The sequence below is a fragment of the Rhodnius prolixus genome, unplaced genomic scaffold (assembly GCF_049639745.1).
Source record: "Rhodnius prolixus isolate KJV_2025 unplaced genomic scaffold, Rpr scaffold_2, whole genome shotgun sequence".
Classification (NCBI taxonomy): Eukaryota; Metazoa; Arthropoda; class Insecta; order Hemiptera; family Reduviidae; genus Rhodnius; species Rhodnius prolixus.
The window spans coordinates 62803862-62831648 of NW_027411592.1; the positions used below are offsets into that span (position 1 = coordinate 62803862).

At 35.8% G+C, this 27787-nt stretch overlaps 1 protein-coding gene across 10 annotated transcripts in view; it reads left to right on the top strand.

Annotated features, from left to right (window-relative positions):
- Positions 1 to 27787, top strand: part of Fhos (Formin homology 2 domain containing) — a 138924-nt gene that overhangs the window by 67130 nt on the left and 44007 nt on the right. For 9 of the 10 annotated variants that reach the window (XR_012455946.1, XR_012455947.1, XM_074120235.1 and 6 more), the window contains one exon: positions 16917 to 17026. Coding sequence is in view for 8 of the 10 variants with exons in the window: in XM_074120235.1 (XP_073976336.1) it covers positions 16917 to 17026 (110 nt within the window). In the remaining 2 variants the exon portion in view is untranslated. Of the gene's footprint in view, positions 1 to 5568; positions 5697 to 16916; positions 17027 to 27787 lie in introns of those variants that run through there. The other variant, XM_074120241.1, reaches the window with a different exon arrangement.

Genomic DNA, 27787 nt, shown 5'->3' on the forward strand with positions numbered 1-27787 from the left:
CTGGGATAGGAAACAATATGTTTACAGTATGCGCTTCCGCCCCGATTCACGATACCTTAATGATAGTTGGACGTTAAGCCCCCGCCTGGACAAAAAAAATAGGCGATTAATTTTACTTTATTATTTTGTCCAATAGTTCTCTCATAGTTTGAGTGGTTGAAAGAGCTTGCATAATTAATTGTGGCCATGACTCGTAAACATTGGGTAATCGATTTTTGTAAAGGTTAAGCGGCGGGGAAACATTTTCAATAATTCACTAGTCGATTGATTGCTGTAACGCATACTTGAATAGATTTCACCGTCATTGGCTGAGCTTCTTGAACAGTCGATGGCTGGGTGAGCGTAGTTGAAGGTGATGTCTTGGATTGTCCGGACTTCCGCCCACCACATCACTTATCGGTGGTTCAACACTAGAAAAAAAACCTCCAATTATAATAATAATAATGTTTATTTGTTTAAGTTACATAACCCATACAAGGAGTTGAGTTGCACATCTATATATACAAAATTATAAAATGAAATTAAACAACATACAATCTGCTTATCAATAATAATTACTTAATAATAATAATAATAATAAAAGAAAAATTATCAAAATTTAATAGTATTGTGCACAAAAGATCTCTCTTATGATTATAAAATGAAATAATAAAATAAATATTGTAGTAGTCCATAAATCTTCAAAATGTTACAAATAGAAAGAGAAAAATAAATAAACAAAAACAAAAATTACTTTTAACTAAGTTTAAAAAGATAAAGAAGACAAACAAATTATTGGCATAAGGACTGCCTTAGCTGCAGTACTTTTTTAACATAATTAAACACCTTAATTAGATCTTCTTTCACCGCAGATGACAATAATTGGTGAAACAAGTTGTCATAGGTGATAGGGGAACCATAATGAGAAAGGTAGTTTTCTCTAATAGAATGGTATGCGGGACATTCTATAAATACGTGAATTAGGTCTTCATTCACTCCCATATTACAAATATAACAATTTTTTGTAGAGTTGATAACATATGTTATATTCTTTATAGTGAGCTTTATACAATAATTATTGCAAGTTCGAAGCTGGGCAATCAATTTGGTGATTGAAAATGGAATGCTCATGTTTAAATACTCCTGGGCAGTGCCGCTCTTTAACGGAAGTGTGCTGTAAACTCTGCTAAACTGTGAGGCAGCCAACTTATTATAATCTGCTTCACGCAATTCTTTCTGCAGTAGGTTTAGAACTTCCTTCTTTCTTTTTCGAAAGTTATCAGCAGACTGCTCATTCCAAAGGTGCTCACAGTTTAAATCCAAAAATAACTTTTTGACTTGGGACACCCAGTTGTACTTATAAATATTTCCTGGATTTGAATCCAAGGAAAACAATCTATTATAACAAATCCTAGGAAACCTCTCAGAGCCCATGGACAAAATTTTACACAGCCAACCAATTATAAGTTTGGTAATGTGAACTAAGATAGGTGTTATACCCGCTTCAATTCTCACTATGTAATCCGGAGTACATTTCTGTAAATGTAGAATTCTTTTATAAAAATTAATCTGAGCTCTTTCCAAAATATTGACATATCTCAAACTCCAGACTACTGCGCCATATAATAAAATACTACGGGCAATAGCATCAAACAATTTTACTGTTGAAACCCAGGTTTCACATTTAGTGCTGCAAAGAATACTGTAGACAGTTCCAACAGCCATATTCATTTTACCAACTGAACAACTTGTAGCTTCAGCAAATAAGGAAGATTTACTAAACTCTATTCCTAGATAATTAAATTTATCTACCAACTGAAGCTCTTCCTCACCATAGGCAAAATGCTCCTTTCGATTTCTAGCTCGACCTTTACGAAAAATTAAAACCTTAGATTTCAAAGGATTGACATTGAGTGAGTTTAAAACACAAAAGTTATTTAATATATTAATTTTTTTCCTAAGACCAACTTGAGAGTCCGCCAACAGAATAAGATCATCAGCATACATTAGGAGTATAATATCAGAATGTTGGTCAATACTGAGCCCAATTGCTTCATTCTGTCTAAAATACATCTCTATATCCGATATGAATAGAGAAAAGAGAAATGGGCTGAGTACTTCCCCTTGCAAGACTCCCTCCGAGAGATGAATCTCTGAAGAGTACTTATCTCTCACTCTAACTCGAAAAGATGCATTGCTGTATAAACTTCTTATTATTCTTATAAGTTTAGCACTGAAACCCAGCCTATATAGTTTGGTCCATAATAGTGTGTGATTCACAGAATCGAACGCTCTCCTGAAGTCAATAAAAGCGGCATAAATTTTTCGTTTTGGCAACCGTAAATGTATATGAACAGCTGAAGAAAGAACAAATATATTGTCAACACAACTACGTTGTGGTCGGAAGCCAGATTGACATTCTGGAATCAGAGAGAGGTCCGATTCCCACACTAACAAACGACTCAATAAGACCTGGGTAAAAATCTTCAGGGCACAGTTGGCTAAGGCAATACCTCTATAATTGGATGGATTGCTACGATCCCCTTTCTTATACAGCATTGTCATAGAAAAACAACTCCATGATTTTGGAAGAACCTCAGTAGATAGAATCTTATTAAATAACGTTTCTAAATACAATAACCAGTTTTGTGGAAGATTCTTATAGAACTCATAAGAGACTCCATCTGCTCCTGCAGCCTTACAATTTTTACATTTTGCTAAAGAAGCTATTAATTCATCACTAGTTATTGGATTATCCAAAAAAGGATGGCATACACCGAAATATATACTATCATCTTTTACACTGGGTTTAAACACTTGCGAATAAAATCTTTCCCATATTTCTATGGGCAAGACATTACTGCCAATAGTTGAAGGTTTAAACTGACGAACAGTATCCCAAAACGATCTAGAATCGCTAATTTCACCTATCTTATCAACAATAAATTTTTGATACTCTGCCTTTTTCCGTTTAATTAACATTTTGTACAAAGCCCTTTTTCTAGTATAATCAACTTTCTCAGGACAATTGAAATGCTTTTTCTTACAATATTTTAGAAGAGAGAGGAGTTCCAGCTTTAATGTACGACACTCACTATCATACCAAGGGCACCTCTTGGGGCGGAAATAATTTTTATAATGTTTGCTTACAAACATTCCAGCATTACTAGCACTATCAAAAACAGCTTGAAGAAAATTATCAAATACATAATCTATTGTGCTATTAGAGAAATCAAAAGATATTCTCTTATTATACATAAGATCAATGACAAAACTTTCTTTTAAATTGTTTTTCCATACTAACGTAGATCTCGCACAAGGTTTAACATTTAAGTAATGACAGGCTGGGGAAACATCGATATCTAATGATATTAAAACCGGAAGATGAATAGACCCTGAATCGATAACTGAAACCTTTAGATCTTGTAAAATATTTAAATGATTACTATCACACCAAACCAAATCTATAACAGATTGACCAAGTGCCGAGATACAGGTGAAATTAGCGGGACTGTCACTATGAGTTCTCCCATTAAGAAGAATAAAAGAGTTTGACTCCATAAACTCAGTAAGAACCCTTCCTTTGGTGTTTAATACATTATCACAAGTGGAATGATAAGAGCTAACATTAGGACTATCTATGTTAACATCAAACATAGTGGCGGTTCCAACCCTACAGTTGAAATCGCCGCCAATAATAAACATTGAGCTAATATATTTAGACATCAGCTCTTTAAGTTTTATTTCAAGAGAAACCAGAATTTCCTCCAAATTTATATTAGGCTTAAAGTAAACAAAAATTATAATTACGCTAATGAGAACAGTATCAACTTTGAAAATTAACCACCACGGCTTTGAGTGCAGAACACAAATATTTAAACCTTCACATTTATTCAAAAGCAAGAGACCACCACTGGCACGGCCACGGATTTTATCTTTTACAGCAGGTGAAGAACTTACCACTTGAAACTCATGAAGAGAACGGGGCAAATTTACTTTGTTACTGGTAACCCAAGTTTCACTTAGACAAAGAATATCAGCGGCATTAAGAACAGAAGATTCTATTGGGATATTCGTCATACCCTCAACATTCCAAAATAAAATTTTCAAAGTGTTTACAAATACCTTAAAAGAATCATTATCATTAAAATTATTTTCTTCTTTTGAATTCATCACTTGGAGCGGGGTAGATGATTTGGAGTTGCAACTGGGAGATTCCTTTTCATGATGAAGCAGTGATTGCTATTCGGAAGCGCAAGGCCTATCACTGGTCTTTGGTTTCTTGAGGATTTTATCCAATTTCTTTCGACCACCTATATTAAGCCACTTATCGAGCTGACCTGATTGGGAAGTAGAAGGTCGACTTGAATCTTCAGTCGGGGAAACCTCTTTGTCACTACTTCTTTTTCTTATTGTTCTTCTTCTTGGAGTTTTCTTTTTCTTACTCGGAGTACCTGAAGTGCCTCTAATTTGCAGAACATCTTCATAAAACAGTCTTCTATTGTTTAAAATAACATAGTTGTATCGCAATTTAATATCTTTGCCTTCTTCTTTTGACTCTTTGTAAAACTTATAAAGCTCTCTTCTTTCCTCTCTAACTTCCTTTGGGTAATCTTCTGTCAAAACCAATTTAGTTCCTTTCAGTTTAAATCGATTGAGAAATATTTCATCCCTTTTCTTTTCGGATTCAAACTTAATTAAAAAAATTAATTTATTAGAACTATTTATAATTTTACGAATATAAGTAAAATCACATTCAGTACACTTAACTCCCAGCGTAGTATTAATTATGCTTAGAATCTCTATGGAAATGCTGTCTCTATCATCAGCGTCAGTTTCCAAACCATAAAGTATTAAATTTCTTTTTCTGATTTCCCTTTCTAGCATTTTTATTTTAATATTTTGTAACGCATTTTCTTTCTTTAGTTCGCTATTATTCTTTTTCAAATGTTTTATTTCATTATTCAGCGATTCAATTTTACTATTAGTTTCAGTCACTATGTTCCTAATTTCATCAGTTTTTTTTGAATTAACATCAATATTAATTTTCAATGAGTTAATTGCCTCTAAAATTTTTTCCGTTTCCTTCATATTCGTTCAACAGTTAATAAATATAAATAAAATCTGAATTAGAGAACAAACGAATATTTTATTTACAAAAGAAAGTTGGTCTGCGCAATACGAAAAGTATACGGCAAACATAAACAACTAGAAATTGTAGTTAAAAATTTGTTTTGAAGTAACTATTTGTTTAAATTATTTACTGTTCAAGAGTCAAACAGAGCAAAAACATAGAGAAGGGATAAGCAGATAACACACTATCCCCTCTTAAACAAACACACCGCACAAAAATCACTGATTTAATTAAATTTTTAGAAAATTCAACTTGAATTTCTTGAAAAACAGTCCGATAGATTTTTTTGAAAAATTGTCACATTAAACAGAATGTACTATAGAATGTTGAGGCTAAAATTTATAGCAAAATAATTAATAGAACTATATTTTTTTAAATAAAACTAACACAGACAGCAAAAGACGTGTTCACTGGTTGAAAGCTACAACACAACTCAACCTCCAATTATAGACATTACAGGGCACCCAGCAGTAAAGAGAGGTCTGCGTAGACAATGAGCTCAAACTTGTCACCTGCCATTATGTCTCGCAGCAGGTATACAGCATGCCGGCTGAAAATGGTTATTTATGGCCGGAATAGCCAGGTAACTATACCACTTTTAAATGCACCAATTAGTTACGCCTAATTAGGTAATTATCCGGGATGGAGGGGGTGGGGGAGTCTGCTGCATTTATGTTAGTGTGTACATTAGTTTGGCATTCCAAACAGTTCACTGATCTCGGCCAGCATTTGTTACAGATCATCTGTAGCTAGTTCTGTATTGCGTGTTCAGCCTGTCCAGAGGTTGCAACATGACTTTAACTTCCCTTATCCAGTCCCAGCTGAATAGTTCTGAAGGTAAAGTGCAGATCGAGTTCGCTCCGTACAGCTCTCTCGATTCCCTTTAAACTTGAAATACTAATTGTGTGTATGTAGATCTGTGCACAACATAGATTAGAGCGACTTTTTCCGGAAAAATTCTATCAAGGTTGGTTGTGGGAAAAGCGGGCGTGGTCCTCAATGAAAAGGGGCGGGTGTTGCAAAAGTCGAGAGTGTGGAAAATCGGTTTTCCCGCAAGTACCTCCAGTTTGTACACTGATGAGACCAAAACACTCTGATCCTCTAACCAGAGTTCAGGAGAAAGTAAACGAGGCGCCCTTGACGGTAGCGCGTACGGTCATCTTATTACGCCACTTGTTTGTTTCAAACATAAATCAGCTTGTATGATGATGATGATGATGAAGAGTCCCCTTAGACAGTACCATTACCACTTTCACCATCACGACCGGATGGTACCTAAATATTTTACTTGTTTTAATAAATAGCAGGGGCATAAATCCTAAATGAGATAATGCTTGTCCTTCAGTAGGGCTCGTTTAGGCCTGCAGCTAGATCTCCACGTTGTTGGGTAACATCGTGCCTCCTCCATCAGTCGTGAGGATGGACCATCTTGTATCATCTGTTACGTAATGCTATAAACGCCGGTCTGTGTTCCTCTAATTACTGCTATAACTTGAATTAACATTCCTCGTGGTCTTCTCGTGGTATTTGGATTTTTCGCTCCTGAAAGGGTTCAGAGTGCCGTTCGGCACTGGGAATATTCCAAGAAGCACAACCTATATATTTCTCTTCCCCTCCCCGGAAGTAGCCTGTTACTCAGCAATGAAAATCCTTCTACCGGAACTACACACTTTACTGATGAGTTTATTGAACAATCACACCTTTATGAGTGATGTTTTCCCAAGAATATTGATTTTGCGAGCGGTTTTCCAGGAAAAACAACATTAATACTCCCCTTCCGGTTGACCGGAAGAAAGACTTTCAGCATTGCTTTCTGAGTTTCTCTTTACGTACTTTTAACGCCATTGGGTCCGTCCCATCTTGGTAGATTGCCTAAAATAGTTGCAGGCTTCGGAATAACTCAGACTCACTTACAAAACACTTGCGCCGCGATGGAGAAGGTCAACCTCTTATTAATGAAAGAATTTTGTGGCTGTTGGACATATTTACTAAAAATTCCTACCAGCCCTCAGCCGTCTGTGTCCGTATTTGAAGACGCCGGTAAATTTAAAAGACCACTTTGAGATAATAGTACCCCTTTAGAAAAATTATGTTTAATTAAATATAACACCTGGATTGGTGTAATTATCTTTTGGGAGAGGTCCGGAAATAAGTGAGCAACAACAGGAGTACCAACGCAATACTATGTTCAGTGGTAATGAACGTCCTCCAGTATTTGCAAGAAATGAAAGGAAAATTTAAAAAACATCCGGTTGTAACGACTCTCACGACTTTTCCTTACCATATTCTCAAGATTCGGTCTCGAAACTCATCGAAATCTTCTAATTCAATCTCGAAAATAGTGAAAAATCCGTTGAATAAAAGAGTACTTTCGGTTGAGGAATTTTAGCAGCACATGCAACCTGTCTTAACAGTACAGTGGTGACTGGATCTGCAATCTTTTCAGTGGCACCGATTTTGACTAACCCTTCTGTCTAACGTCTTCTTTTAGCAGCACCTAAGCGAAACAGAGAATGTCGAGCTTTCACCACAGACCAGTTTGTAAAACAGCCCTGTTTCGAAACTCGAGGATAATTCTGGTCCAAATTGAAAATTCTGCTCAATTTCAGTGCTGTCGATCTTATGAGGAACAAAGTGATAGTAACAAAATTATCAGCTGTTCCTAAATTACAGTTTTATGTTCAATAGAACAAGTCACCAGAGCCGGTTTAATCATCCGACATTACTAAACAGGAATTTCCTTTCTACTCATTTTTAGTTTGTTAGTTTGTTGTTGTTACACAGAAAGCTCATTAGATGTACTAGCGTTTAGAGCATTTTGACAAACTAAATGTTGCCATAGTGATGAACCAATTAGTCACCAGTGTGAGATAGTGATGTAATTCGTGTGAGTAAAGCGTGTTAATTAGGCGATGATGTCGATAACTATATTTTTTGAAGAAGCAAAATGAATGGAACTAACTTATAATAGAATTGATCGCGTCATCTCACGATAGTGATGAAAAGAATACGACACTGGGTTTTGGGGTGACGTATTTCCTCCAAAATCCGCATTCTAAGTGTTAACCTCCCTCCTCGAACCGGCCTTAAAATGAACCTCCTGGATTGTAATAATAGGCGTAGCTGTGAATGGTGGATAAGTTGTGAGGATTGTGTGAACACTTCAGCAGCACTTCCGCTTGGGTGATCTGTGTCTAAAGATTTTTTTTTCTTTTATTGTCTGGTTTCCTGTGATGCAATCACTGCCGAAAATATTTGAAATTTCCGCCATTTTCCGCTAAAACACACACACACACACAGACAGGCAAATTGTTAAAAACCATCTTTCCGGATCAAGAGACCGCTAAGTGGAGGAAACTTGAAAATCTGTTTCATCAAAAACTTTTCTGTGAAAACCGATTTAGGAGATTTTCCTATTAAAAACGGTAAGAGAAAATGAAAATGGAACAAATATATGTTGTAACCAGTTTAACTTTTTGTTTATAATCTTTTGAAAACAACAAAAGCAAACTGGTGTGTTACAAAATGGGGCGCTGTGCAAAACCCTCTCATAGGGTCACCCATCCAGGTACGAACCACGCTAGATGTTGCTTAACTTCAGTGGTCGGACAAGAACCGGTGTATCCAACATGGTATGCAAGTTGGCAATGGTAAGGCAGTCACATTATCTCCTTGAAGGTGACGAATAGACGGTCACTTTCTCCTATTCACGTGTTTCTCTCGCCTGGTCGTATTGTGTTCTCCAGTAGATAGTAACAGCTGAACTTATGTCGCTCTATTTCCAGCAGATCGTCATCTTCCCCACAAACCTAGATTGTATGACGTCACGGTATATTAGTAAGGTTATTGTAGAGGGAAATTGTGAACGTAGCTTCTTTGTTGCTCGTAGAAAGTAAGGAAAACTCAATGAAGGGGTTTTCGTCAATTTAGACCTTTTACTTTCATCTAATAAATAGGCAGTTACACATTTTTTGAAAATTGAGTATTTCCCAAAGTTGCCTAAAAAACAACGCACATTTTAGAGCTTTGCCTCACAGTATTGGGAAGATATGTGCCATTCTAACTAGACATCTAGCAGGAAGTTGGGATTTGGCTTCCCGTTTTGGTATCCTTGCCTCTTCATCTACGACGAATCGGAGCGAAATTCTTTCACCGACAATGCCGGAAATTAATCTGAAAAAAATCCTAAACGGAAGTTCTTTTTGAATTTTTTTTCGAGATTTACGATGTGCTCACAAGTAGAGAGAGAGCCTTACGTAAATTTTGTTCCTGCAATGGTGGGGATCGTGCCATATGTTTTAGTCCTCCTGAGTGCGAGTGTATTTCAGGAAGTAGTGCGCTATGGCGGGTTAAGTAAGCACAGAAGATAGTATTTGGTTACCCCGTAGGATTGGCAGTGACACAATCCACTACCCGGAAGTACCATTTCATTGGATGGATTTTAGGGTGGGGGGGGGACTCGATTAGGCTCTATCTGTCCAATGTATGATCGAATCCCGTACAAATTATATTGCGAAGACTTAAAATTCCGATTACGGGGAAAAATGGCGTGATCTAGTTTGCACATTTTTTGAAAAAGTTTGATTTTGGTTTTGCGCGAAAAATAAACTTCTGCCGATTTCCGGTAACTTTAACTTTTATAGATTAGCTGTGCTAACTAAATAGTTTATTTCGCTTTATTTCTTTCGCAGCCACACTAAGCTTCAAAGCTACAAATAAGTACGAGTATAATACTTAGCAACAAGTTACATGTGTGCGTGGAGATTAGGTTGAAATCTGCAATGGTATCGTCCGGAGATGCATGGTGAAAGAAGAATTATGGGTCTATTAAGAAGAGGAGACGCGGGATTGTTGAGAAGGCGGTCACGACATTTCGACTACGTGTCCCAGATCTACACCACACCAGGTCCTATCACTTTCTTAAGAATTTCTTGTCCACTGTCTTCTTCTTGTCGTTTTCTTTCCTCCCCCCCATCCACTACACTATACTTGCGTGAAATTGGAGACGATGCAGAATGCTGGAGTCGTCAACTTCCAGGATCGAGTTCTTAAGACGTTTATCCACCGGAAATGTACACATAAAAAGACGTGAAGGAAATCTGATGTTAAACACAGAAAGCTTTACAACTTCATTGCAGCTGTTCTTGCTCTTGTGAAGATTGTGCACTTTAAACTGTATGCAGTCGTGCAATTGTTATGAGAAATATAAATTTTCAGATTTCCTTACATTTCAAATTGCCATATTTAGAACATTAATATCATCCGCATTCTCAGATCAAAATGAAATTTGGTTCGATTTGAGATTTATGATTTTATTTCTGCTTATTCCAAAATTAAATGAAACTTTTACAGAATATGTGAGCTGATTGAAATTAATCAAGGGCTACATCGATTTTCCTAAAGGTGGTTTGACTCAATAAATTGTATTTAAATCTTATTTCAAGTTTCCCCGTGACGTAGGGAGCTACCTGCCAACTTGATAGCCAATCTTAAATATGTGGCTATCGTCCTCTCTCTTTTCTCTATTTACGGTCTACACTTTTAGCTGCAGTTTTAATATAAAGCAATGTGATTGTCGTATGGCTGTGATTGCGGTAGTGGCCTCAGAAAGTTCCAGTTACCGATGAACCACGCTAAATTAAAATAATAATTGCCGATTAAAAGAAAAACCCAATTGGACCATTTCAGGCTGGTAAAGGAAGTTCACGTTAAAGTAGTGTAAACTTATTGCAATTTCCGGTTGTTCGGTTTAGCGAGGAAAGTGCCGTTCGTGTACAGCCAATAAGAAATAAGGGGCGATTGCACTACCCCCCCAGACACCAAATGATGTCTGAGGAGCATGCAGCAGCATCCCTTTTGGCGTAATGTTGCTCTACTGGCAGAGATCTACTTCGGCACACTACTAACCGCACACCGTGAAGAGAGAGGCCTGACCTATTGACCGCGTGTCCAGGCCACAACTCCTCTCTGTATGTTATTATGACCCCAGTGGGCACTCGTGCTGCATGCTTCAAATCCCTCTCTCTCTTACAAGATAAAGTGGAGGACGTTGCCTGCACTCTCTCCTCGACTTGTCTTCTTCCAACGGTCCATATCCCAGCTTCCAATTCCTTCAGGCGTTCATCAACAATATATATTCTTGTATTGATAGATTGAATAAACTTTCGTGTACAGAGAAATGAACGTACTCTGACTCAAAACTTCACCGCAGCAGCTTTCATCTTGATAGCCTACCCTTTAAATTCACTTTCTCTTTCTACCACCTGTACGAAAATGTATTCGAAACAGAAATTTTCACCTGCGGACTATTTCTGAAAAATCTTTGCGAACGAATTATCTTCAGGCACTTTTCCAGTTGTGCCACCATTAATGAATCAAGTTCTAGGATCAATGAGGATCTTTCAGTGAATTTTCCGGTACGATAATATTCAAGTTTATTGGGAAAAGTGCAAATAAGTAGAACATCGATTACATTGGTAATCTGACTTGCAAATACTCTAAATTCCAATTTCACCAGAAATCGATTTTGAAATAAATCAGAAATCGAAAGAAAATCAGTGGAATTTTCACCTTTTCTCCCCCTTCATTCTGCCCCCCCCCCTAAAGTAGATTTTCAGGAAAATATTCTAAACTACAGATAGATGGTCAATTTTATATCATAGTACTAAGTTTTGAAAGACATCAGCTGGAGAGGGTTTCGAAAAATTAGCGGGAAAGAAACCCTTCGGAAATTTACTATATTATTATCTATAATATCAACTATTATCTATAATATCAACAATGTTAAGAAATATTTCTGTTCTTAAGTTAAACTACGAAAAAAAAAAGAAGGAAAATTTAGTTTAAATAAATGTATTTATGTATATTTATGATGGATAAATAACTTTGTTTTATCAAAAAAAAAAAAAAAAAAGGAAAAGAAACGCATATTATTAATTCTTATTCGTTTATTTTATTTTTGTTTTTATTTTTTATTACTGTATAATAACTGAACTCTTGCTGTAAAATTGTATTTTAAAAGCAATAAATAAATTTCAATTTCAATATATTATTATCTGTATTTAAGTTTATAACAAACCGTTACATGATTAAACTTTAATACAAAAATTCATTTCTTATTAAAATATAGTGGGGAAAAAAGAAATAAAAGTTTTGTATTTAAAATACGTAGTATAAAGAATTTTTTTAAAAAAGTAAACAATGGAACTTAAAAAGCAAACTCGTACTTGAGACATTGTAGAAAAAGAATGGAAATAGAAGACAACAATAGCGAACTAGAGTGCTGTAGAACACTGTGTCTATGTGTGTGAATAAAGATAAACATTAATAAAGTAAAAGATCGAGAACATTACAAAAAGATAAGCTTCAAAATAAAATTGTAAACATTGTAATGCGTAACAGAGTTTATAACATTTATAACATAACGATATTTATGCTAAATTAACATTAAATTTTAAATGAATATTTTAAAGGGGTCTTCAATTGTGAATTTTATTTTTAATTGCTTTTATTGTTTAATAATAATTATATTAATGTCCTAAAGGACGGAAGCTGAAACTCTGGTATTCATTCGTACTTCTATTTAATTTACTATTATTATTTTCATACACGGAAGTGATTCTCACCAGTTATACAAAGCGGTGATGCTGTACAACCAGAGTGGAATGCATACGTCCGAGATAAGCCTGTATTTCCCAAGAATGACTGAAATAGCTTCCGTCTGAAGCACCACCATGTGAATATAAAGTACCATTCTGATTACTAAAGGGGGTGGGGCTAAAAACTAGTTTTGATGAAAATGCTACAATCGGAAGTGGTACCACTTTACTGTAATAGATTTCCCACTTTTCAGGAGCTTCCCCCCCCCCCCAAATGGCTTCTAAGATGCCCTGGATCATCACGTAGATAATAAATTTTTATACAGGGTGTTCATTTTAAGACGGCTCAATTGCATTTCATGCTTAAACGGTTGATCTGAGCAAAAAAAAAAAATGGTAGAGGAAAGATTTGTTGCCCGTCACCTCTAGTTTCAGAATATGTGACTTGATTTTAGCCTTCAAAGGTGCCTCCTCAGACACAGAGAGCAGCTGATAACCTTCTGGCTAACCTGGCTTGCGAGCCAGAGGAGGCGCCTTTGAAGGCACAGTACCATGCTTCACAAGTTGCGTAAAGTGCATTATTTTGCTAAATTAAGGAATAAGTTTGATCATGAAAGTTTGATCCTTTACATGTAAGATATTTATCACTTAAATATGTGGCAGGAGGTTTCCAATTTTTTTTTTGGCAATTAAACGCAACTCTCCCAAAATTACCAGATTACCTTCTTGTTTGTAACAGATGTAAAATTATTTTTTAGCCATTTTGTGTATGCTTGAGAACATCTAAAGCTCTTAATATTTGATTTTTCTAAGAAAAATCACTCGGAAAACTACTTATTTCCCGATATTAAGAAAAATACTAGCTTTACTGCCTTGGCAATATTTTTAGTAGAAAGGGGATGAAAAAATACATAAAAATGACCTATCGCGAGCTCTTCTTTCTCTTTGATAACAAGTTAAAAAATTGAAATATGATTAATAAATACCAGGTTTTGAAATGGCCAAGCACCTTTAATTTTGAAGATATCGAATTGCGGTTTCCGGTTTCTTTCATAACTTTTTATACTCTTTAAAACTGTGTATATGAAAATGGGGGGGTCAACTGCGAACCCTCACTTTTGGTCGCGCGTCAGCCGCGTATACAAAATCAAGTCTCATATTCTGAAACTAGAGGTGACGGGCAACAAATTTTTCCTCTACCATTTTTTGCTCAGATCAATCGTTTAAGCATGAAATGCATTTGAGCTGTCTTAAATTGAACACCCTGTATAATTTGTGCAGGAAAATCCCTTTTAGGGCCCCCCAAGAAGGGAAGAATGTTTCCAAGTTCGAAGTTTGCAAGCTCGAACCTGGAGAAAGGTTTTTAAAGTTAAAGTCGTGTAAGATTTTATGTTTATACAAAAAAAAAATCTTGTTCCAAATAATGTTAATTCTTGAAATAAGCGCATCTTTCATTAAGTGGTGGCGGTGGTTTCCACCACCATTTCTCCTGAAACTGAGAAGTGATCATCAAGGTGGCAGCGAGCAGGAAAAGAAAGTAAAATTAGAAGACAGGAAAAGTATCCAAAATTTAACATTTACAAAACTATCTGACTTTTATGATTGGCCAGTGTGTGTGCCACTAAAAAACCGATATATTATCTCTATAAATATCCATATAAATAGAGACGCGGACTTTCTAAGATGGCGCCTCGGCTGACTTGATCGTTCTTCCTTTATCCTCGCCTACTTTTAAACTTGTTGAGGTAAAAAGAGATAAAAAACAAAACGGAACAATCCACACGAACCGACATCTCTCTCTCTTCGTCTGGCATCCCACATTCACTTCTTCTGTTTCAAGTATCTATGTCTGCTTTATCTCTCACAAACTCTGTTCGCAAAAACTCCTTTATTTGTTTTGGTTTTGATTCAATATTTACTAACTGTGGAATGTTAGATTCCTGGTTTGTTTTTTGGTTTGTGTAAATCATTTTGACCGGAAAAGAATTTTGGGTTAAAAACAAAAGTGATAATAAGAATGGCCAAAACAAACTTTGTTAACCAGGAACAATAACCAGTAGTGCAAGTTGGTAGATTGAAGTTAACCTTTAGGGCAACCCTCTCTCCTGGCCTTGCCTTGCCTTCACTTGAAGCCGGCTACCACTTTTCCAAGAACTTAAAAATTCATACTAAGAAATAGTTGTCTAAATGTCTGTGGAAACTCCGTTTTGGGATACTCGACACGATCGTAATTCTTATCTAGAGAAAAATAAACAATCACCAAGACTTCCTGTCTTCTATCGCATTATACTTTCCCCTTACTAAGGTGTCCGAGATATATCTAGCCGGAGATCGTGCGGATAGCATGTTGTTGACACAGATAGTAAAGCAGCTTGCCCCCACCCCCCTTCCTTGCAAACCCCTCAGCGGTAGTTTTAATGTCATTAAGGTTTGCAATGCTATGCACGTATCTCCTCTGTGTGTGTGTGTGTGTGTGTGTGTGTGGAACAGAGTTGACTACGTGCCCGGAAATAATGGCCGGTCCAGATGTGTGTACTGTGCGCAGCATCTTTTTGTAAAGCTACAGATTGCCACCAATTCTTAATTTGCTCTTGGGATTTAGTCTTCATGCATTTATGAAGAAATTAATGTTATCCCAGTTTTTAGCAAGATTGTCTAGTTTGGTCGACATTGTGATTATTGGGGAATTCTAGCAGTTCCGGGTGTTACTCTATTTATCTCGAGAATTCCCTGTACTTTACTAAATGATTTCTAGCCCAGCATCTGGGTTTATCGCTGGTCCTAGGGTTTAGCTTTATTTACTAATCATTGATCATTTATGATCATACAATTTTTAAGTAACTAAAATTATTTATTTTAATATTTACTAATTTTGTGGCCAATCACTGCCAATGAGAGGAAAGTTTCAATCGTGGCAGCTTTTCCTAGAGGAATTTTCACCGGAATTCATGACGATGAAAAATTCTCTATCTGCACTCGGACAGATAGGAAAAGTTCTGCCAATGTGGGCGTTGCTGCCAAGGAAATTTTGTTTTCTTGAGTTGGTACAAGTGTAGCAATGGCGTCCGTTAAGCTTCTTATTAGCTGAACTTTATCGCTTTTTTTTTGGCGCTATCTTAAAATGACTAGGCGCGATGTGTGTGTGTCTCCTTTAAAAAGGTTAAACCTGGAATATCGTTCTGTTCTTCATTATCCTGATCATTTAAAAGGATTCTGCTTCTTCATTTTCAGCAATGAAGTAGTGGGCAGCTGAATTTACGCGTGATCCTATTTCTTTCGGGGGATGATCCACGTGAATACTACGATTACAGGTCTAAACATGGAGAAAGTACTTATTTCGGTATTTGGCGATCGGCCATTAAAGATTGTTGCGTTAGTTGGTGCCTAGGCAAATCAAATGTGCAAATGGGGGTGCTGCATTTCTCAGCATCTTGGTCCAGACTGAACAGCCTAAGACATGAGACCAATCAAAGTGTTGGAAGCCCAGGAGCTCTGCGCCAGACAAGGATTTTTTTTCTTGCATTTGTCTACCGCCATAAAGATTCATTTTATTGACTGCCTGGCAAAAGGGAGTCAATAAAATGACTGAACCTTGAAGTCTTTCTAAACCAATTCTGTTAAAAGTTATCCAAGATTTGAAACAAGGATTGTTAGAATATTCCAGCTATTCTCCCATATTTGGCACGTGGACTTCTACCTATTTCTCTGCCTAAAGAAACTTGTGGCTGGGAAGTTGATTTCATTAAGACTAACCGTACAGCGTAGGTGGTTATTTCGCCAGAATCACCAGAGATACCATTTGAATCTGAGAAAAACATTTGAACCAAATGTGTTTTGTGATCTATCAAAATGCCTATCAATTTTAATAAAAGTATTTTACTGAAAAAAAATTGTTTTAAAAGATATAAAACAGGATATAAACTATTTACATCTGGATTTGTTGAGCGGCGTTGAAATGTGGAGGATAATGTTACATCCTTTTTAGTCCCTTAAGTGTAATTTACAGCTTGACTGGCCAGCTGGCCTAAGCTAACTGGAAACCGTTCACAAGTTAATAAGTAAAATAATCTTTAGCTACAATTGTTACATTGTTGTAAAAGAAACTCCTTAAGTAATCACTCAAGATTTAAGATTGGCAAGTAAATTTAGTTTATTAGTCATTTATAATTTATTTATTATATTAAATGTTTTTTTTTTGTTTGCAGTTGGATGACACAGCACTGCAACTTTACAAAGATGGAGATTATGGTGCATACTTGGATTTGGATGCTTCGATCAACGAACAGCAAGAAGAATTTGAGTCGTTCAACTCAAAGTAAGTACCTCATACTTTGTTAAAGAATTTCCCTTTATCTAACCTTTCGTGAAACGCACACTGCAGTATTTATTTCTAAAAAAAAAGACACATTTAGATTTCAAATTTCAACACTTCATATGTCTAGTTTTATTTGGTATTTTCGGTTAATATTTGGTTTTGTTGTAGAGATAGATTTCGTCTATATCTGACCAAAATCCCGAAGTTTTCCGATCGGTACAATCGGAGATATTTTATGCCAAAGTTTTAGCATGTTTCAAATGGTTCAAATTTCAACACTTCATATCTCTGGTTTTATTTGGTATTTTCGGTTAATATTCGGTTTTGTTGTAGAGATAGATTTCGTCTATATTTGACCAAAATCCCGAAGTTTTCCGATCGGTACAATCGGAGATATTTTATGCCAAAGTTTTAGCATGTTTCAAATGGTTCAAATTTCAACACTTCATATCTATAGTTCTATTCGGTATTTTCGGTTAATATTCGGTTTTGTTGTAGAGATAGATTTCGTCTATATTTGACGAAAATCCCGAAGTTTTCCGATCGGTACAATCGGAGATATTTGATGTCAAAGTTTTAGCATGTTTCAAATGGTTCAAATTTCAACACTTCATATCTCTGGTTCTATTCGGTATTTTCGGTTAATATTCGGTTTTGTTGTAGAGATAGATTTCGTCTATATTTGACCAAAATCCCGAAGTTTTCCGATCGGTACAATCGGAGATATTTGATGTCAAAGTTTTAGCATGTTTCAAATTGTTCAAAATTCAACACTTCATATCTCTGGTTCTATTCGGTATTTTCGGTTAATATTCGGTTTTGTTGTAGAGATAGATTTCGTCTATATTTGACCAAAATCCCGAAGTTTTCCGATCGGTACAATCGGAGATATTCGATGTCAAAGTTTTAGCATGTTTCAAATGGTTCAAATTTCAACACTTCATATCTCTAGTTCTATTCGGTATTTTCGGTTAATATTCGGTTTTGTTGTAGAGATAGATTTCGTCTATATTTGACCAAAATCCCGAAGTTTTCCGATCGGTACAATCGGAGATATTTGATGTCAATGTTTTGGCATGTTTCAAATGGTTCAAATTTCAACACTTCATATCTCTGGTTCTATTCGGTATTTTCAGTTAATATTCGGTTTTGTTGTAGAGATAGATTTCGTCTATATTTGACCAAAATCCCGAAGTTTTCCGATCGGTACAATCGGAGATATTTGATGTCAAAGTTTTAGCATGTTTCAAATGGTTCAAATTTCAACACTTCATATCTCTGGTTCTATTCGGTATTTTCGGTTAATATTTGGTTTTGTTGTAGAGATAGATTTCGTCTATATTTGACGAAAATCCCGAAGTTTTCCGATCGGTACAATCGGAGATATTTGATGTCAAAGTTTTAGCATGTTTCAAATGGTTCAAATTTCAACACTTCATATCTCTGGTTCTATTCGGTATTTTCGGTTAATATTTGGTTTTGTTGTAGAGATAGATTTCGTCTATATTTGACCAAAATCCCGAAGTTTTCCGATCGGTACAATCGGAGATATTTGATGTCAAAGTTTTAGCATGTTTCAAATGGTTCAAATTTCAACACTTCATATCTCTGGTTCTATTCGGTATTTTCGGTTAATATTCGGTTTTGTTGTAGAGATAGATTTCGTCTATATTTGACCATAATCCCGAAGTTTTCCGATCGGTACAATCGGAGATATTTGATGACAAAGTTTTAGCATGTTTCAAATGGTTCAAATTTCAACACTTCATATCTCTAGTTCTATTCGGTATTTTCGGTTAATATTCGGTTTTTTTGTAGAGATAGATTTCGTCTATATTTGACCAAAATCCCGAAGTTTTCCGATCGGTACAATCGGAGATATTTGATGTCAATGTTTTGGCATGTTTCAAATGGTTCAAATTTCAACACTTCATATCTCTGGTTCTATTCGGTATTTTCAGTTAATATTCGGTTTTGTTGTAGAGATAGATTTCGTCTATATTTGACCAAAATCCCGAAGTTTTCCGATCGGTACAATCGGAGATATTTGATGTCAAAGTTTTAGCATGTTTCAAATGGTTCAAATTTCAACACTTCATATCTCTGGTTCTATTCGGTATTTTCGGTTAATATTCGGTTTTGTTGTAGAGATAGATTTCGTCTATATTTGACCAAAATCCCGAAGTTTTCCGATCGGTACAATCGGAGATATTTGATGTCAAAGTTTTAGCATGTTTCAAATGGTTCAAATTTCAACACTTCATATCTCTGGTTCTATTCGGTATTTTCGGTTAATATTCGGTTTTGTTGTAGAGATAGATTTCGTCTATATTTGACCAAAATCCCGAAGTTTTCCGATCGGTACAATCGGAGATATTTGATGTCAAAGTTTTAGCATGTTTGAAATGGTTCAAATTTCAACACTTCATATCTCTGGTTCTATTCGGTATTTTCGGTTAATATTCGGTTTTTTTGTAGAGATAGATTTCGTCTATATCTGACCAAAATCCCGAAGTTTTCCGATCGGTACAATCGGAGATATTTGATGTCAAAGTTTTAGCATGTTTCAAATGGTTTAAATTTCAACACTTCATATCTCTAGTTCTATTCGGTATTTTCGGTTAATATTCGGTTTTGTTGTAGAGATAGATTTCGTCTATATTAGACCAAAATCCCGAAGTTTTCCGATCGGTACAATCGGAGATATTTGATGTCAATGTTTTGGCATGTTTCAAATGGTTCAAATTTCAACACTTCATATCTCTGGTTCTATTCGGTATTTTCGGTTAATATTCGGTTTTGTTGTAGAGATAGATTTCGTCTATATTTGACCAAAATCCCGAAGTTTTCCGATCGGTACAATCGGAGATATTTGATGACAAAGTTTTAGCATGTTTCAAATGGTTCAAATTTCAACACTTCATATCTCTAGTTCTATTCGGTATTTTCGGTTAATATTCGGTTTTTTTGTAGAGATAGATTTCGTCTATATTTGACCAAAATCCCGAAGTTTTCCGATCGGTACAATCGGAGATATTTGATGTCAATGTTTTGGCATGTTTCAAATGGTTCAAATTTCAACACTTCATATCTCTGGTTCTATTCGGTATTTTCAGTTAATATTCGGTTTTGTTGTAGAGATAGATTTCGTCTATATTTGACCAAAATCCCGAAGTTTTCCGATCGGTACAATCGGAGATATTTGATGTCAAAGTTTTAGCATGTTTCAAATGGTTCAAATTTCAACACTTCATATCTCTGGTTCTATTCGGTATTTTCGGTTAATATTCGGTTTTGTTGTAGAGATAGATTTCGTCTATATTTGACCAAAATCCCGAAGTTTTCCGATCGGTACAATCGGAGATATTTGATGTCAAAGTTTTAGCATGTTTCAAATGGTTCAAATTTCAACACTTCATATCTCTGGTTCTATTCGGTATTTTCGGTTAATATTCGGTTTTGTTGTAGAGATAGATTTCGTCTATATTTGACCAAAATCCCGAAGTTTTCCGATCGGTACAATCGGAGATATTTGATGTCAAAGTTTTAGCATGTTTGAAATGGTTCAAATTTCAACACTTCATATCTCTGGTTCTATTCGGTATTTTCGGTTAATATTCGGTTTTTTTGTAGAGATAGATTTCGTCTATATCTGACCAAAATCCCGAAGTTTTCCGATCGGTACAATCGGAGATATTTGATGTCAAAGTTTTAGCATGTTTCAAATGGTTTAAATTTCAACACTTCATATCTCTAGTTCTATTCGGTATTTTCGGTTAATATTCGGTTTTGTTGTAGAGATAGATTTCGTCTATATTAGACCAAAATCCCGAAGTTTTCCGATCGGTACAATCGGAGATATTTGATGTCAATGTTTTGGCATGTTTCAAATGGTTCAAATTTCAACACTTCATATCTCTGGTTCTATTCGGTATTTTCGGTTAATATTCGGTTTTGTTGTAGAGATAGATTTCGTCTATATTTGACCAAAATCCCGAAGTTTTCCGATCGGTACAATCGGAGATATTTGATGACAAAGTTTTAGCATGTTTCAAATGGTTCAAATTTCAACACTTCATATCTCTGGTTCTATTCGGTATTTTCGGTTAATATTCGGTTTTTTTGTAGAGATAGATTTCGACTATATCTGACCAAAATCCCGAAGTTTTCCGATCGGTACAATCGGAGATATTTGATGTCAATGTTTTGGCATGTTTCAAATGGTTCAAATTTCAACACTTCATATCTCTGGTTCTATTCGGTATTTTCGGTTAATATTTGGTTTTGTTGTAGAGATAGATTTCGTCTATATTTGACCAAAATCCCGAAGTTTTCCGATCGGTACAATCGGAGATATTTGATGTCAAAGTTTTGGCAAGTTTCAATAGATAACGATACAATTTTTAAAATTTGTTTAGTAGGTGTTTTGACGAATTAGAAATTTTCATCACCAATGATTTCTGAAAGTCGTGTATGATCCTTAATAATGTGTAATTCCATATTGTGACAGAGCAACGTGAGCATCGCAATGTGGACAGTAGCTGATGTCACTCCAAGGAAATTATTTGATACTCTATTAAAGTGATTAATGTAATAAGGTCTTCGACACCCAGATCGGACTGCCCTAATTTATGGAACAGATTACCATGATGATAAACATGCTTTCTTAAGAAATGGTTAATAAAATCGCGGGTTTAGCGACGACTGGTTTATCCACTAAGGAGCAGTTTTGTAAACAGCCACGGAGCCGGTTCCAAATAAATCTGTCCGATATCCGAGAGCCTTCTGTCACAATATTTTTCACAAATTGTGTAAATCTGGAAACTGTGAGCTAAAGATGTTACTAAAAAGTGTCCATTGCCAAGAGAGAACTGGGAACGTTCTTTTGGCTTTTTGCCGCCCATAGATACTCTAGGATTTGTTGTGCGGAATCCTCTTCAACACCTACATACTTCTAGTTGTGTGACTCACCGGCGGTACGGTTTATTTTCAGCTTTTCTTACCAATTTTATCAAAGACTCAAGTTACAGGAAAATAAACTAGTATGAACTTGCAAGTCTTTGTCTTTTTACATCAGTTTAAATTCCTTTATAACTGTAATTAGGTGGTAAATTGATTTCAGTATTGTTTAAAACCGTCCTGTTCAGTCGCACTTCCGTTGAATTGATATATTTTTTAAACCTAGAAATTCGCGCCATACATTCTTGCTCATGAATATAACACGGGCTTTAGAACCGTGCAGTATACTAACACCTCACTTTACAGTAGAGCCTAACATACCACGCTATTAGTATCACCCCTAATTGAATTTTCTTGTTAGGTAAAAAGCCTGTTTTTTTCAGTTGGGCATCACGTCTGATCTACCAAATTAGGTTAGGTGTTGTCCATGGTGATTTTACTTGTAAAATGTTACGACTGTAACACATCAAGAATATCTGTGAGGAATTACGTTGGATACTAATTGCTGTCGGACCGACTGACACAGCAAAGCAGTTTATTCTAACTTACAGGATCACCCCATTAAGGGCACCTCTAGAAGGGAGAGAGGGTCTGAAGTACCATTGGACAAGGAAGTACGATCCTGTGCCTTCTATATTAATGAATAGAAGTTACACATTCTGCTGAAGTTGCTCAAGCAGATGTTAACATTGACCGGATGGATTTGTTTATTTTTCATTAATGGCTACTACGATGGGCTCCTCAAAGCACGAAAATCACTTCTATTTTCATAAATCTTTTAGTAAAATTCTTTTTTTGATCGGAGCGGGGCTTCCACTCTGACGTTTTACTGTCGCATAATTACGCATTTCACAATCACGTAACGTTATGTGTTTTGGAAATAGTTAAGGTTATAATCTCGGCATAGAAAGTCTTGCGAGTTATTCTCTTGAGATTTGTTTGGCTCAGTGGCCCCCCCCCAAAAAAAACGATTAAATCGCATTTTATCATAAAAATCGTTGAAAATGGCTCATTGCGTAAAAACTTGATACATAATTGCTAACATATCGATAGACGGATATAGAAAGTAATTTTCACGTAACAGTTAAAGGAACACAGACTTGGCATTTCCGGTGAAAAGTTAAAAATCCGAAATCTCAAGTTCTTCATGGGAGAGATGAGAGGAATTAAAGAAATAAATAAATTAAAGAAAATCAGTTGAATACAACAGCAATACAAAAAATCTTTTACGGCGCGTCAATGAGAGCTAACAAGTCAGACGTGAGCTAGTCCGGAATGAAGGGAAGAGAGATCGCCACCGACTCTCGTCGTGGGAACTGAGTCTGGTCTTAGAAGAACTAGCCGTGCGACCAATGTAAGCCTTCGACAAGATGATGACGCTGAAGAAAGAAGAAGATGTTGCCATACGCACGACCCGTTCCGCCAGTACGAATCTCCCACAGGGCGGAGATGTCCATTTGTAACCATCTCCAGAGTGGCATTCCATTGGCCTCCTAGGAGCCGGACCATCTGAGCGAGACCGCCTGATTGGTTCACGTCAGGCCCCTGACTCTCTGAGCGAGGCGCAGACTCGTACTGATTGTCGCACATTTATTCACCCATCTGACATTCTGCTAATGGTAATTTTCATAGTTTCAGGTGACCAACCTGGAATTTTTACTTACTATAAATTTTACATTTAAAACAGAACTTCTGGGAGAGGTGGAGATGCTTAAGCGTTCCTCTAATGTGCCATAACCTGTTACCACTGCACAGGCTTGCCACCTGTTTAGTATTAATAAGAATCGAATGTGAGACTGAATTTCCGAATTCGATGAAAGCTGGCTAACCTGAAGTACCACTTTTCCGAACAGAATTTTCCGTCTTAAGATGTTCACAAAAATGATTATGACGATTTCATTGAAATTGTACTCTTAATGACACTCGGAAATCCCATGAAAGCGCACTTCCGTTATTGGGAGTGGTAGATTCTATCTACGGAGATTAATATGGCACAAATGTTTTAGGCGTTGAATGAAAATTTGAGAATTTTCTTCATGATTTATCTTTGACTCTGCCAATCATTTTGGGCCCTTCGGATTGAATTCAGCGAAGTTTTTTGGGATGAGATCCGCCTCCACCTGTAGTAGTTGGATGTAAAGCCCAACCCTAGCCATGTAGTTATTACTTTACAAATTACATTACCAGCAACTATCTATATTCTAACAATGTTCCAACGTCCCACTCTTTGCGTCTATAATATTATTTAAAGTGGATAGGTTAGGTTGGTACTCGGTGATCAGCTGGTAATGGGTATTTTATAAAAAAAAAAAAGTATAATTTTATAACCTTGATGTTACCTGCTCTGGTCACCATGTCAGCTGTTGTACATTCCTTTGCACTATTATCCATTAGAAACGCCTTAAGACACTTTTATCTTCGAGAGTTATTTGATTTTTCCGATTTTTGTTTCATTCAGAACTGAGGGAATCAACTCCTAACTAATAATAATTATTTATTTATTTACAAAAACTTTACATATGTACACAATAATGAAATAATACAAACATTGAGCTTTGTTTACAATTTTCCTTTAAACTCCGCATAATATTTACCTTTTCGAGTACTTATCACTTTCCCATGTTTTTTCCCCAAGTTTTTCAGGGAACCTCAACTTTAGGGGATTCTCTAAAGTGCTACTTCAGGAAAAGATACCGTGTCATGCTTACGGAATAAGATGAAATATTAAAAGCATTGCAACAATTTTTAGTTATATATTTTCGCGTGTTTGGTGATGACAGTTGTAAAATTTGTAGATTGTAAGGTACAATTAGAATTTTTACTAATAATTGATTGGATTATCGAAACACACCGAATTTAACCCAATATTTAGATACACAGAATATAATATTTTAATGGTGTACCAAAAAATAGAACTTCTGTGTGGGTAACCTTGAAGTTACCTCCTAGGAACCAGCTGGTCTCAGGTATTACATTCAGAAGGCATGATTCACCCCGTTATATGACAACTAGTAACTGTAGGCTGGCGGCTAAAGTAATAAGGTTACTCTGCCAAGTAACCATCTATATTTATAACTTACTGAAAATACATGGGCTCTTAATTGTAGGTATAATATTTACGTTGAGAACTCATCTTCCAATAATAGTGAAGGTGGCTGGCTGGTATGAGTCATTTCCAAGTAAAATTATATTTTCTTGACAGAATTAAAATATGCTTAAAATTTCCTTTGTGCTACAGGGTTACCACCTTCTTCAAGAGCAAAAGCTTTCCTACAGAAACACATCATTTCCTCTTTTACCGCAGTTTACGTTCTTTAATTTTACCTAAACTTTCAAATTGCCTGAAATCAAAGTGGTTCGCTGCAATGTATTCACTTGGAATGGTGTAATTTCCGGTGTGGGTGGGGAAAAAAAACATCGCTTTTATAACTTCAAAATTTTCTATTAAGTGAAATAGCATTTTCCGGGAAAATATGCCAAATAGAGGTCTGTAGGACTGTGTATGAGCAATAAGGGAGCCAAGTTTAAGGAAAATCTTCGCAGCTATTTTGGTGATAATTGGTAAAAAAGTGGAAAATCTGTTCAGTGGCTTTGAGTGGTGCTAACTGCTCACCGTACCGACAGACCCACAGACCAGATATTTCCGGTGAAAACGCTCACGCAATCGGCAGCACTTCCTGTACCCTAGTGTAATCAGAGGAAGCAAAGGGTGTTCTTTCCTGCCATTCGTACATTTGAGAGTGCCCAATCTAGGATTAAACGGAACATTGCTTCTGAGCAATCCTGGGATTTAGTTCAGTAGAATTTGATCTCAACACCGGGGTGATTCTGGACAGCAACGCTTGGGCACTCACTACCACTTACCCAGGTTTGTAAGTTCAAAGTGCAGCGTATCCTATCTTTATTCGGGACAGCCCAGGAGAACAATTCTAAAAGCCTTACGTCATGGCGATGTATTACCAACATAAACAGTAACAAAAGTTGAGCTTTCTGAGTTGAAGTACGCCATCTCTGTACACGGACGAGAACTATTCACCTTCCATAAAAGTTCTTTCTTTACAAAAAATTAAAATAAAGGTAAATAAAAATACATATTTCAGTCAAAAATTTGAAGTTATAACGGTTAGATTCTAATTTTTATTTTTTGGAAATGTGCCAACATAAAACACTAATTACACTTTAGTATAAATAACTTGTATTTTTATTACCTTCTGTTATGGTTCACTCGTGCACAGTTGAAACAAAAAAGAAGTTGCATTTTTGTAAAATTAACCCAGTTTTTATTACTTCAAAATAAAAATACAAAAAACAAAGCGGTAAAACCTTCATAACCTTCCTTCGGAATCATGACAAAGGTAATCGTTAAAAATACATTATTATTTGTAGTTCTTTTTATGTCCGCCGGTATTTTAAATTTACGGATTAGGAGATTATACTACAATAACGTTGTTATGAAACAAATAAATAACTATTAATAAAGCAAACTCTGTTTGAACAAAAACAAAAAATCAAAACAAAGGTTTTTTTGTTTTTTTGGTGAGTACTACGTTAGTCATAGTCGTTACTGGAGACTGAATATTATTTTAAATTGGTGATCGATCTTGTTTTTTGCGATAATATCGCTAATTAATGGTTAATCTTGTTCGATAATCGATATTCTAAATGTTTACTGAAATAAAAATTTGTATTTACTGTAATCGCTAAAGAATGGAGACTATTATTATTGGGAACAAAGTTCAGATTTCAATCACGTGTGGAAATTTTTTCACTAAATCATTCTGAAAATGTAGATTTCATCTGTGTGCTTAATTTAATAGGTTTTATTTTTAGAATGTTTCAAAAAAAAGGTTGTGCACCTCCAAAGATAACTAATTGTTTAAAGAGAAATCAATGGAGTCGTTTTACGAGAAAAATTTCAAAGAAGTGCAAAATAAAGAGGCATTTCCGGTTCAGGGATTGTGACCGCTGGGATGCTGTCAGATTCCCTGGCGAAGATCAATACAATGTATCCCATTTATTCCTGCGCTTTTTTTTAAGTTTTAAAAGATATTTTACACTATTTAGTGAAATCCACATTTTCCGACACCAAAGAGACCTCAAAAGACTATTCCCGATGATGACTTGACCGCAATACTTACTCTATCTGGTAACAGGAAGTAAGAAAAAGCTGTTTTCCAGCACATCTCTCCTTAGAACTGGCTTGGAATAAGACGAACAAGTTCTTAAAGTTACCGATTAAGCCTGGAAACGCTTGGAATATTGTATTTCATTTTGGAAGAACCCTGAAACGAAGCGCACCTTATAGGACTTCAGGGATATATCAAGTTCATCTGCTTAAGCACTTATCGGCTCACTTGAGTTACAAAGGGATGTGCAATCTGATACCGTTTCCACTACCTTCACCAATCGATATTGGTTCGATTAATGGAATTTAACATGCTGAATATTTTGAAATGTTTTATACAGTATATGGGCACATTGTCCTCGGCCAAACCAAATATTTTCGATAATATGCATGAAACGGCGATATTTCCGAATTATGTTTGGTACAAAAATTGGCCTTCCTAATCAGTGTAACGCTCTGGGAAATCGCCGATGATGTCAGATCGAACAATGATCTCGCACGATTTATAATTTAGCTTGGTGTGTTGTTACCTTATCTGGGTTTTGATATGCAATTGTTATCTTTACTTTTATCATCTGTTTAGAGAGATAGGTTTTATTTACAAATTATTTACATCTAATTTACATTAATTAAAATTTAGTAGTGCTTATTACTCCATCGTCACAACTATGACGACT